General features: G+C 38.3%; 1 protein-coding gene across 1 annotated transcript in view; it reads left to right on the top strand.

Moving 5' to 3' along the window:
* The window catches only part of LOC117561005 (phosphatidylethanolamine-binding protein 4), a 61,854-nt gene extending 48,815 nt beyond the window's left edge, over positions 1–13,039 (top strand). The window contains exons 3-4 of the mRNA XM_034238169.1: positions 8,990–9,035; positions 9,690–13,039. Of these exons, the coding sequence (XP_034094060.1) occupies positions 8,990–9,035; positions 9,690–9,871 (228 nt within the window). The 3' untranslated portion in view covers positions 9,872–13,039. The remainder of the gene's footprint in view (positions 1–8,989; positions 9,036–9,689) is intronic.
* Positions 13,040–13,561: the final 522 nt, after the last annotated feature.

Genomic DNA, 13,561 nt, shown 5'->3' with positions numbered 1-13,561 from the left:
TTTACGTGACCCACAGAAAAAAGCTCTGCTGCATTGCTTTTTACAGATTTTTTTCGAATTATATATCACTCTTAACGTGTAGGTTGTGCAGGGTCCTTTCTGCTTTTGTCTGAGTCACAGTGTGAAACAAAGTCAGTAAAACATGAAGGCAAGCTGGGCCACGATTAACAACAGGGAGGATAATGTGTTCGCAGCTGAACTCACATTAGTTACATCTGATGTCTAAAGAGGTAGATTGCTTCTACTTTTGAACAGAACAGAGAAAAATGAATAAATGTACCATTTAGCAATGGGTGATAAATGTAACCGATTCATGGTACGCTTATTTTTAGATTTCAGAGGCACACTGTGGTTCGCCATGATTGCCCTCCTCAGACAGATCAGAGATCACGGTCAGCAGCTTGTGGAGACTTTGTCTTTTCGTGGACCATTCATTGATTCATTCCCAGACCACAAGCTTCCTGTTGCAGAGTCTTGAACTCAGACCCTCTATTTGAAAGGTGGCGTCCCTACTCTCTGCACCCTCTGCTGCCACAAAGAGGTTTGGAAAGTTTCCAGCAGTGTCAACACAGTACAACCAATACGAAGCCAATAGTTCGGTCTGGATTGTGTCTTTTATCAGATATTTGTGTGTGAATTAACAGCTGAAACAAGGACTTATATAGAGTTCAACCTTCCTCCTATTCAAGTGCCATAATATGTCTCCCAGTCGAGTTCATTGTTCATACAAATGACACAACTCAATCCTTCCGACTACGTTGTTCTTTCCTGTTAAGAATGTAAAATAATACACAGCCATTTTGATGCCCTCAGTGTTTCTATCTCCGTCAGTTTCTGCCTCTCCCACACTGCTCGGAGCATGATTCACTACCACAGCCACGAGAATGGGTATTCCCCTCGTACAAGGATGCAAAACATTGTCACATTTTGTTTGACTGAATAACTCTCACATGAACTCCATGAAGGTCATTTGTGTTATTCTCCTTTTGCTTAATTCACAGTTAAATAAAACAGAATTGAAAGAAAACTCTCTTGGTAAAAAACCTAAATCAATACAAATAAATTATCATAAATAATAAAAATGACTGCAGAACTTTCCAAAATATACAATCTGACCATAAAATGAGGCAGTATTGTATAGATGAATCTCTGTTAATGATTGAAACTAGACAACATGTTGAATTTCATACTGATGAACATATTAATTAAAAATCTAGCGATTATAGAGATATTTAGAAACACTGATAGTGGGCTCCTTGGTAACTGCATAGTCAATCAATCAATCAATCAATCAATGTTTATTTATATAGCCCAATATCACAAATGTTACATTTGTCTCAGTGGTCTTCACAGTGTGTACAGAATATCAGTATGACAATACGACACCCTCTGTCCTTAGACCCTCACATCGTACAAGGAAACACTTCCGGAGAAAACCCACAGTTTAAAGGGAAAAATGGGAGAAACCTCAGGGAGAGCAACAGAGGAGGGATCCCTCTCCCAGGACGGACAGACGTGCAATAGATGCCGTGTGTAAATTGAATAGATAATACATTTGCAACATAGGTAGTCCAAATGTTTGGAAATGCATGTGTGTATAATAGGAAGATGAATCCACGACGATATCCATCCAGGACATAGATGATGAAGCGGCTCTTAGTTTACAACTTTCATCTGTTGAAATGACAATGTGCACATTTTCCAACAGATGAAACACTAAGACAGCAGCCGGGAGTACGCTATAGAGCAGCCGTGGTAAATATACATATTTTTATATTTACTGCTTTTCATTTGAGTGCTTCAGATGAAACACATTGTTTACAGAGAATAGTGGATTTAGACTTAGTGTCTATATGCTATGCTTTGCAATTGTATTATAAGGAAACAATACTGTAACATTTATTCTAAGCTACTTTTCCCTCTACCATCTGCCTTATGTAATGTAAGTTTGATCCTCAGCTTGAGGCCAGCACAGATAATCCAAAAATAAAACCGTTCGCAGTTGGTCAGTATGTATTGTACTGCAAGAGAGTTACACAATTTGTTGTGGAATTGTATAATATTGATCCTTATTGTTTGGACACTGGTATTATATTACATTACATTACATGGTACTTGTTAGACGCTTTTATCCAAAGCGACTTACATACTCAATACTGTGGACAATCCCCACGGGAGCAACTTGGGGTGAAGTGTCTCAGGGACACAACGACATGCTGACTGCAGTGGGGTTTGAACCTGCACACCAACGCAGTCCATTGCGCCACACGCCTCCCATATATATCCCATTATATACTTCAGAATACACTTAATAAGAACTAACGTGTAATCATCTTACTTGCCTTGCATCACATTTTCACCAAACCCTTTAATACATGTTTAGTTTATTTATTTATTTATTTTTTCGAGCTTGTAAAACCAAAGAAAATACAAATGAAACAAAAGATGATACAGACATGATACAGTACTATACAAATGAATGCAATAACAAAACGAAATATTTAATTAATAATTGAATAATCTGTAGTATCATTGTCTGATATCAATAAACGACAAAGCTTTAGCTAATTACACGTCCGAAAAGGGGTCGGAAGAAGTTTACACTGATTTAATCCGACCCCTTCTCCCTTTTTCTTAATATATGTTAACATACAATATCAATGTATACTTTAACCTTGAATAATTTATATAATCATTCATATAATATATACAGGTAAGTTAGGAGAATGGTCTCTATATATTTATATATATATATATATATTTATATATATATATATATATACATATGTACATACACAAATTCATACAAACACAAATTCATAAATAGAATACAAAACAAGAATATAAACAGTGATGGTATGGTCATGTAGTCATTTAACTATATATGTATACATTAATGAAAACAAATGAAATGAAACAGTAATGAAACAAAGTATAGCACATACTTTGTTTCATTACATACATCATGTACCCATTGTTAAGATAGTTATCTCTGCTAAAGGTGAATTAGTGCTGTTTTTACTGGGGAGCTTTGCTGTCCGGGGTGTGGAGTCTCAGCGCTTTTGACTTTTCTAACCCTGAGCTCAGAGTATCTACCTATCTGAGGATATCATTGATCTTAGATTACCTTCATCAATACGCTTTGTGGCTTGTGATTCCCACTAACAAAGCTGTGATAGATTCACTACATAAACAACTTTCAGGGATGCAAGCAGCCATGACATGACATCTACCATCCATGCAGAGAGAAATGTATTTTAGAGGAGAAACCCGTGTGAGTGCTTGTTAGGCAGCTCCTTAGCGGGTACATTGTGTGATCCTTGTAATTGTATTATATCCCTAATCTATTTCATCATCATTTCCACATTTTGCAAGGGTGGGGTTACCAAGAAAACCATTCAACAGGGTCAAGATGCAATAGATCAAACTATGATAAATCCAACTGTTCAAATAATGCACCATTGCAGTCATCTCAAATCTCATTTATTATATAAGCTGTTTGTTTTTGTCAACAAATGTATCCATGCAACTGAATATTTCAACTTTGCAATTATATTTCTTTTTATAGAGATGCAGTTTTTTGTATGTATTCAAGACCATGCTTTTAGCTGAACCGTTCCTAATCCACAAAACACAATTAACACAGCAAGCGGCTGTCAATCACTTAGTGGTCAGAACTTGTGTCCCGCCCCCACAGCAGGGTCCCTGAGGGGGGGGCCGCCCACCATGTGAAAATGTCCTGTAGATTAGTGTGAGTCCCCGGTGAACATCAGGAGTCAGCGACCTCGACACGCCCCGTCAGCTCCTGTGACGGGCAGAAATGGCAGAGGTACACACATCCTTTACTCAAGTAGAAGTACAGATCGTGTTTAAGTAGTAGAAGTACGGACTAAACTTCTTTATTCAAGTAAAAGTAAAGAAGTATGAGCTTTGAAATGTACTTCAGTAAAAAGTACCCATAACTAGCAGCTGTTTTAAAGAGGACCTGACCTCCCTTTATATTAATAGAACAATAATGTCATTGTTAGCTAATGAATGTTTCCATGCTGAACAACGGCAACATGACAACGTTTCCATTGGTCCCTCTTCTTTAGAGAAGACCAGGAAATGATGGATACACGGATCGTGTTCAAATCAATAGGCACGCAATGACTCTAAAGAATAATGATCACGCCACCAAACACACATTCAAACTAAAGGAACCAGCTGTTTGGGAAATGTAAGAAGTAGAAAGTACAGGTATTTGAGTTCAACATGTAAGAAGTAGAAAGTACAGGTATTTGTGTTCAACATGTAAGAAGTAGAAAGTACAGGTATTTGAGTTCAACATGTAAGAAGTAGAAAGTACAGGTATTTGTGTTCAACATGTAAGAAGTAGAAAGTACAGGTATTAGTGTTCAACATGTAAGAAGTAGAAAGTACAGGTATTTGAGTTCAACATGTAAGAAGTAGAAAGTACAGGTATTTGTGTTCAACATGTAAGAAGTAGAAAGTACAGGTATTTGTGTTCAACATGTAAGAAGTAGAAAGTACAGGTATTTGTGTTCAACATGTAAGAAGTAGAAAGTACAGGTATTAGTGTTCAACATGTAAGAAGTAGAAAGTACAGGTATTAGTGTTCAACATGTAAGAAGTAGAAAGTACAGGTATTAGTGTTCAACATGTAAGAAGTAGAAAGTACAGGTATGTGTGTTCAACATGTAAGAAGTAGAAAGTACAGGTATTTGTGTTCAACATGTAAGAAGTAGAAAGTACAGGTATTTGTGTTCAACATGTAAGAAGTAGAAAGTACAGGTATTTGGGTTCAACATGTAAGAAGTAGAAAGTACAGGTATTTGAGTTCAACATGTAAGAAGTAGAAAGTACAGGTATTAGTGTTCAACATGTAAGAAGTAGAAAGTACAGGTATTTGTGTTCAACATGTAAGAAGTAGAAAGTACAGGTATTAGTGTTCAACATGTAAGAAGTAGAAAGTACAGGTATTAGTGTTCAACATGTAAGAAGTAGAAAGTACAGGTATTTGTGTTCAACATGTAAGAAGTAGAAAGTACAGGTATTTGTGTTCAACATGTAAGAAGTAGAAAGTACAGGTATTAGTGTTCAACATGTAAGAAGTAGAAAGTACAGGTATTTGTGTTCAACATGTAAGAAGTAGAAAGTACAGGTATTTGTGTTCAACATGTAAGAAGTAGAAAGTACAGGTATTTGTGTTCAACATGTGAGAAGTAGAAAGTACAGGTATTAGTGTTCAACATGTAAGAAGTAGAAAGTACAGGTATTTGTGTTCAACATGTAAGAAGTAGAAAGTACAGGTATTTGTGTTCAACATGTAAGAAGTAGAAAGTACAGGTATTTGTGTTCAACATGTAAGAAGTAGAAAGTACAGGTATTTGTGTTCAACATGTAAGAAGTAGAAAGTACAGGTATTTTAGTTCAACATGTAAGAAGTAGAAAGTACAGGTATTTGAGTTCAACATGTAAGAAGTAGAAAGTACAGGTATTTGTGTTCAACATGTAAGAAGTAGAAAGTACAGGTATTTGTGTTCAACATGTAAGAAGTAGAAAGTACAGGTATTTGTGTTCAACATGTAAGAAGTAGAAAGTACAGGTATTTGTGTTCAACATGTAAGAAGTAGAAAGTACAGGTATTAGTGTTCAACATGTAAGAAGTAGAAAGTACAGGTATTAGTGTTCAACATGTAAGAAGTAGAAAGTACAGGTATTAGTGTTCAACATGTAAGAAGTAGAAAGTACAGGTATGTGTGTTCAACATGTAAGAAGTAGAAAGTACAGGTATTTGTGTTCAACATGTAAGAAGTAGAAAGTACAGGTATTTGTGTTCAACATGTAAGAAGTAGAAAGTACAGGTATTTGGGTTCAACATGTAAGAAGTAGAAAGTACAGGTATTTGAGTTCAACATGTAAGAAGTAGAAAGTACAGGTATTAGTGTTCAACATGTAAGAAGTAGAAAGTACAGGTATTTGTGTTCAACATGTAAGAAGTAGAAAGTACAGGTATTAGTGTTCAACATGTAAGAAGTAGAAAGTACAGGTATTAGTGTTCAACATGTAAGAAGTAGAAAGTACAGGTATTTGAGTTCAACATGTAAGAAGTAGAAAGTACAGGTATTTGTGTTCAACATGTAAGAAGTAGAAAGTACAGGTATTTGAGTTCAACATGTAAGAAGTAGAAAGTACAGGTATTTGTGTTCAACATGTAAGAAGTAGAAAGTACAGGTATTAGTGTTCAACATGTAAGAAGTAGAAAGTACAGGTATTTGAGTTCAACATGTAAGAAGTAGAAAGTACAGGTATTTGTGTTCAACATGTAAGAAGTAGAAAGTACAGGTATTTGTGTTCAACATGTAAGAAGTAGAAAGTACAGGTATTTGTGTTCAACATGTAAGAAGTAGAAAGTACAGGTATTTGTGTTCAACATGTAAGAAGTAGAAAGTACAGGTATTTGTGTTCAACATGTAAGAAGTAGAAAGTACAGGTATTAGTGTTCAACATGTAAGAAGTAGAAAGTACAGGTATTTGAGTTCAACATGTAAGAAGTAGAAAGTACAGGTATTTGTGTTCAACATGTAAGAAGTAGAAAGTACAGGTATTTGTGTTCAACATGTAAGAAGTAGAAAGTACAGGTATTTGAGTTCAACATGTAAGAAGTAGAAAGTACAGGTATTTGTGTTCAACATGTAAGAAGTAGAAAGTACAGGTATTAGTGTTCAACATGTAAGAAGTAGAAAGTACAGGTATTAGTGTTCAACATGTAAGAAGTAGAAAGTACAGGTATTAGTGTTCAACATGTAAGAAGTAGAAAGTACAGGTATGTGTGTTCAACATGTAAGAAGTAGAAAGTACAGGTATTTGTGTTCAACATGTAAGAAGTAGAAAGTACAGGTATTTGTGTTCAACATGTAAGAAGTAGAAAGTACAGGTATTTGAGTTCAACATGTAAGAAGTAGAAAGTACAGGTATTAGTGTTCAACATGTAAGAAGTAGAAAGTACAGGTATTTGTGTTCAACATGTAAGAAGTAGAAAGTACAGGTATTAGTGTTCAACATGTAAGAAGTAGAAAGTACAGGTATTAGTGTTCAACATGTGAGAAGTAGAAAGTACAGGTGTTTGTGTTCAACATGTAAGAAGTAAAAGTAAAAAGTTGTCAGAAAAATAAGTAGTGGAGTAAAGTACTGATACCAGAAAAATGTACTTAAGTACTGTAACGAAGTATTTGTAATCCACTACTTCCCACCTCTTGTGACAGAGCACAGATAAAACCCCCATCACCATCGAACTGATTATTATTTCTCAAAGACGTGATTCTCCGCGAGCTCTGCACATGATTGACTTGTCTTTTATTGTTTGGCTGAATTTCAATTCTGCATTAATTTTCTGTTGTTTTTATTCTATGTATCATAATGAAATAAAAAGGGCAGAGGGTGCCGTGCAGAGCGAGCGAGAGCCGAGCGTTAAGATGTAGGAAAATGTTGCACGCTCAAATGTTGACTACCTGTTGCTATGGCAATGGGTTTGGATCCTGCAGGCTGCAGGACTCTCGCTATTTCTAAATAAAGCTTTTTTTCTCACTGATCAGTGGATGAAGATGCTCACAGTCGAAGCTAATCTTCTGAATGTTACCAGTCTGTGTAAACGCTGGTGCTCTGCTCTCTAAGACTCGATGCTTCACCTCCTAAACAGCAGGATTACAGATGAGATGATGCACAACAGAAGACACATGCTTTGCTGCAGCTACTTTTTTTTATAAAACAGTCAAATATAAATGCTAAAATTATAATGCATTACAAAGTGCATCTCACTCATTCTGGTGCAGATTCACAGACACACTGTACTTTTGGAAATTGGGTTGAAACATTTTAATTGGCACTTTGTACCGACTCCAAACTGCATTTGCTGGACTCCTTGTGCTCCTCATATTACTAGGAAGCAAACAAGCTGTACATCTTACTGTCAATAAAACTAAACGCAGAGTATTATTGAAATTTAGATCACATTTTTTCTCTAACAAATACAAAATGTCATTCCCTTTAAAAAAACATTTTTTAATGCAAAATATGTTTCAGCTGGTCCCAGTGATAAAAGCTCAACTCTACAAAATACCATTGTGTGTTTTTAGTTGTTCAGGTCTACATCTCTAAAAAGAAATACAACTTAATATTGTCCTGCATGTCTTTTGTCCCTGCATGCTGTCTAGCAACGCAGTACCTCTGTCCCCCTGTGGGGGGAGCCTGTGTGTGCAGAAAGGAGAACAGAAATAGGTGCTGAGAGCAGTTATTTGATGCCTGTGATGGGGACTTCCACGCTTACCTCAAGTGGGTTTTGGGCCGTTTCACAGACAACATATTTAGTCCCTTTCCTCCTACTCAAGGATGCAGCCGGTTCGCAGTCTATTAAACAAACATCCCTGTGAGCAATTTGCAGCGTGAGGTGCCTGACTGTGTGCTGTTTCTGGAGATGAGGGAGTTTAACCTGACAAATATACAGAAGAAAATCCTTGTGAAAATATCTGCGCTTCACATCGAGTGACATGTGGCTGTTTCTAGGCAACAGGAAGCTAATATACAATTAATAATATGGGAAATTGCTACTTGGAAATCCACTCGGTTGTTTAATTTGCATGGGAACTGTCTTTTTATATTTTTAGATTACTAGCGAGACATGATTGTCTTTTTCGAATCATCACCAAAGTCTCTGTTTTTTGGATATGTGCTTGCAAAAAATCGCTCATCACAATATATGTCTAATTTGCCAAATCTCAGCTGGTTAGACTCTAACAAAACTACACGTTCTCTAGTTGGGGTGCACAATATTTGTCTGTGGTAGCACAAAACTAAAAAGGGGCATTTTATTGTGCTGTAGAAAGCAATGTAACGACCCACTGTATTAGTATTTCAAATGTTGGTGAAATTACCTATCCTTCATACATTTCTTAAAAATACCTTGACTGACAAACTGTCTGATTTACAGGGCAGTGCACTCAGGGAAGGACAGACACAGGGGGCGACCCTGACTGGTAAGTATACGTTTAGATTTCGACCCTTCACTATCTCATGATTGATTGTATTTGAATGAAGTGACGCATTGATGTTGTGTAAGCTGTTTTTTAGTTTGGCTTGGTAAGTCAATTTAAATTTGGTGTCATTTGTTTCCATTTCATTGCCTTTTTCAGCTATTTAACTTCAATTCCATGTATTTGTTATCCTGTTTAAGTTACCTTTATTCACCCCTTAATGACCCAATGTATAATTCTACCACTCTGCAAACATTTACGAGTGAGTGAAAAGGGATTAAGAACAGTAGATTAGAGAGTCAGACCTGAACCCTAAAACACGTGAAGTTTGCTGTTGTTACTGTATTCAAGCGTTGGTGTTTATTTGATCCAAATGAAAAACTGAAGCCCACTTAATACCCACAAGCCACAGTGACTGAAGAACACGAGGAATTAATGGTTACAGTTTGACAGAACCACAGCTACCATTGTTTTATTTGTATGTAGAAAATAAGCCAAATGCACTAAGAGGATGAATGAATGTAAATAATTGGGATTTCATCACTTGGTTATCCCACTGATAGATTTGAGTTGCATCATTGGGATAATCACATGCATACAGCATATTGTTTTCTAATCTCAGCTCTCCTGATTTTAAGTCTTTATTTTTCCACGCAGACTATCATCCTCCGACCCCGCCTCAGAAATCTGGCTATCACCGCTACCAGTTCCTGTTGTTTGAGCAGCTTCCAGACGCACCGGTGTCTCTCAGTGAGGGGGAGAAGTCGTCCCGCGGTAACGACCCCGCTCCTCAGCATCTTCACAGCACTGCAGTATCATCTATCATATACCAACACTGATCAACACAACTGCCACATTTACTGTAGTTGTTGAATCAGCAATAGAAAGATTACACCAAGGCATTCAAACTCAAAACATTTAAGCTCTAATTAACCACTTTACAAGTTTTTGTTGTTTTGGGTTTTCTGTTTCAGGACCCTATATCGGCTACTGCACATATATTTGTTATCACGAGCAAGTAGATTATTCTTTTTCCTGAGGAGGAAGTTGTGTCATTTTACAATATTTAATTGGTATTGCCTCATTTGTTTGAGTGGGCTAAACCCATCCTTTAGGTTGAAATGTTTCCATGTAAGGCATCAACAAATGTGTCCTAGACGGAAGCTTCTATTATTAGTGATTTGATTTATTATATAATGTCCCAAGATGCTCCACCATCTAATCACCTTTAAGCTTTTGGTCTGCGGACTTGTGTTTTCTCAGGACACGTCATTAAGCATAATTCACAAACAATTACGAGCATTTAATCGAAGCATTCAGAGTTGCCTTAGAAAGATAATTTGTGCTTCAACTTAACAAGGGATATGTTAATGAGGTTAGCGCGTAAGTCTGCTGCAGTTTCAATGCCTGCGGGGTCAAGGCGAGTGTTGTTGGCTGGCTCCCACGCACACCTGCACGAGTCTGCCTGACCTTCGTCTAGTTCGCCTGAAATCCTTATCAACCAGAAGCAGTCTAAATAAACTTTCATTACTGTTGATAGTTTTCACCAGATAATTCTCTAAGTTTGTCTCTCAAAAGACAGCATTGTTTGTCTTGCAGAAAGCAGAGTTTTTGTTTTGTTTATACTTCAGGGTTTTTCTGACTTTTCCTCCCCTGGTGGGACGTGGGCGACCGCTCTTGGATGTACAGTACGTTACCTCACAGGAGGCGTGCCCGTCTGTCTGTTGTACTCCGGGTCACAGCCGGTGATTTGAGGGGAGATCAGGGCGGTGTGAGACTTCAAGCGCCACGTCCGTGAATGAGCGATGTTGCCAGTCTCCGCCGTTTGAAGTTTTGACAGCTATGTCAGCAAACAATCGGGGCATATTAGGCTGATGTCTGTTTGATGTTGAAATCTCTGGAAAAAGAATAGATGTATTTCGGAGTATTTCTTTGGGTATCAGAACTCACATTTGGGAAGGTATTGTCAGGGTATACACAGTGTCAGAACTAGTTAAGCTGAGGCATGAATAATAGTCAGCTATTTAGAATATTTGAATATATTTTTTGAACAAAACAAACCGGAGCATTTTCAGCTACCGGCTCCAATACACATTGCCCCCACATTATGAAGTGATTGAACTGAGTGGATCCACCCATCCTTAATTCACTGCATGAGTTTAACTCCCGCTGTTTCACTTCCTCTCTCCTGCACACTGTTGTTCTATTCAACGGGAAATGAAATTAAGAAATGCACTCTTGGATAATCAAATGTCTCGATTGATGGGTCAATTGTGAAGAGGATAACAGCCCTTGTGAAGAGCGTAATAGACTCCTTGTGACATATTAAGAATGAAAACCTCCATGTAGTAAGGGTTTATAGATGGTAAAATAATACATTTTACAGTTATTATTGGTTTGGTTGAATCCAATGTACCTGCTGTATTATTTATGGCCTTCACTTGATCATGAGCGCGATATTCCCGTACTGACAAGAGGAACGGAGGGAATCCCATGTCTCCCCACCTCCTCCGTTAAGTATGTTCACTTATTAGCGTCTGTCCTCCCTCCATGTGGTATGACACAGAGAGCATTTTTCATAGCCCATGACATTAATTGATGTGATTTGCGAAGGGAGAGCATTTAGTCGTGGGTGGGAGACTCCTAATGATCAGTTTCCACTTCCAGTAGTGCAGTCATTGACTCAATTTGATCGCAAATTCGTCGTCGTTTTTTGCTTTCATCTCTGCCCATCACTTAAGTTGTAAAGGAGGTGAACAATGAGAGGTGGAGCAGGGCTGTTGTGGGAGTCTGGTGTTGCCTCCTGTGATAAGGTTATGAATGTGGGTCAGTGAACTGATGGAGACAGCTGGTTCGTTACAAGAGGAGCTACAGGGGGGCTGCTCTCTTGGCACCGGACACAGGGGCGTGATCGTAGGGAATCCCCTTCGCTCTGGCTCAGGAAGGCTGTCCCTGACTCGCTGCTGCCCCGGTGCCAGGGTGGGGGGCAGGCGTGGGCACACAGGCCCTTGTGATACTTGTCAGCCACTTGGCAAGCCCCTCAGTTTGTCCTGCTACTGTTAAGTGCTGCCGAGTCAGTTTGTCAAGGGAAACAGTGTTAGCGTTTTCCCTGGTAGGGAAACTGAGGCCTTGGGAGAGGCCATGTAGTGTTGTTTCAGCCTACATTCACACATCCAGCCCCCTCTCTCATGACATGTCTCCTCTATTGTGGATTGATTAGAAACAAAAGAAGAACAGCATCAGAATTATCGGCTAAAAATACAAAAAAGGGAGCAGTTATTGTCTTTTTCTACCTTTTATTGTGCTGAAGTGAATTACAGAGGATGTCCGCGGTGATGATGATGCTGTGTGAATGAATGGATCACAGTGGGGTTAGCTGCTGGATGCTGCACGTTGCTCATCTTGCCTCCTAGAGCCCCTACTGCCAGCTCAGCACACTCCACAGTAATTGAAGCCATTTGCAATGTTGCAGTGTGGTAATGGGCAGATCCATGTCTACCACCCACCCACAGCCTCTACCATTAATCAGAGCTGCGTGGAGTCAAGAGAGCCAGGATTTGGTTGCTACAGCAGGCCTGAGTTTCAGCCAGGAGTCGGCTGCCTTAAAGGAACACTTTGACGTTTTGAATTTTGGCTGCTTTTAGGTTATTTATTCGTTTTTTTTAACAGATGCTTGTCAGGTTTGAGGTAAAAGTTTTTCGATGTTTCCCTCTAACTAAACTCATCCATATTCAAAGTATTGGTAATTACTGCTGAAATGAAAACTCAAAGTAGAGCCGAGACAATCAGTCAATCACTCGGCAAGAGGATAACCGACTACATCTTTACATTATATTTAATTTTTTTGTTTATCTTCCATTTGTTGCTTTTCTTGACATACGTGAAGGGTAACACAACTTTCAGTTTTGAAATGTCAGATAGATAAAATATGGAAATCAATGACGTAACCTTGGACTGTTGGAAAAATTCATCTGTAATGAAAGTCACTTTTTTATCGTTTGTTTAGCAGGGACAATGCACATAAATGAACACTTAAAAGGATCAAATGTGTCAAGCGTAAATATGCCAGATTTAGCTTTGAGCTCATTTCCATCCGCAGTCGCTCACATAAAACATTTAAGAAAATTACATTTTACAAACATAGCAAAAACAAATACATGATATGCAAAAGAGCAAGAGCAGCACACACAAGTATTTACCACATGGCAGTACAATATAGCAGCAACGACATATAAAGTGCAAGAGAAGATACAAGAGCAAGATGAGTTACCCCTGTGTTAAAGTGCATTTAGCGGTGATTGCACGTCTGTGTGTTTCTCAACCCTTCTTTGAGTTGACCTTTAAAACTGTTGAGTGGGACAATCCCGTGTCTTAGTTGGGAGGCTATTCCACAATGAGCTGCCTTTTATGGAAAGAACCGTTTGTCCAAAAGTGGTCCGTCTATGGTGGACTTCAGTCTCCTCTGGTTTCTGACCTAGTGCAGCGTCCAGTGTTTTTTTTGTGGATGAATTCCCCTAAGGGGGGGGGGG

This window comes from Gymnodraco acuticeps, unplaced genomic scaffold (assembly GCF_902827175.1).
Source record: "Gymnodraco acuticeps unplaced genomic scaffold, fGymAcu1.1, whole genome shotgun sequence".
NCBI lineage: Eukaryota > Metazoa > Chordata > Actinopteri > Perciformes > Bathydraconidae > Gymnodraco > Gymnodraco acuticeps.
The sequence above is the reverse complement of the archived record's forward strand: the minus strand, read 5'-3'. Positions and strand labels throughout refer to the sequence as shown.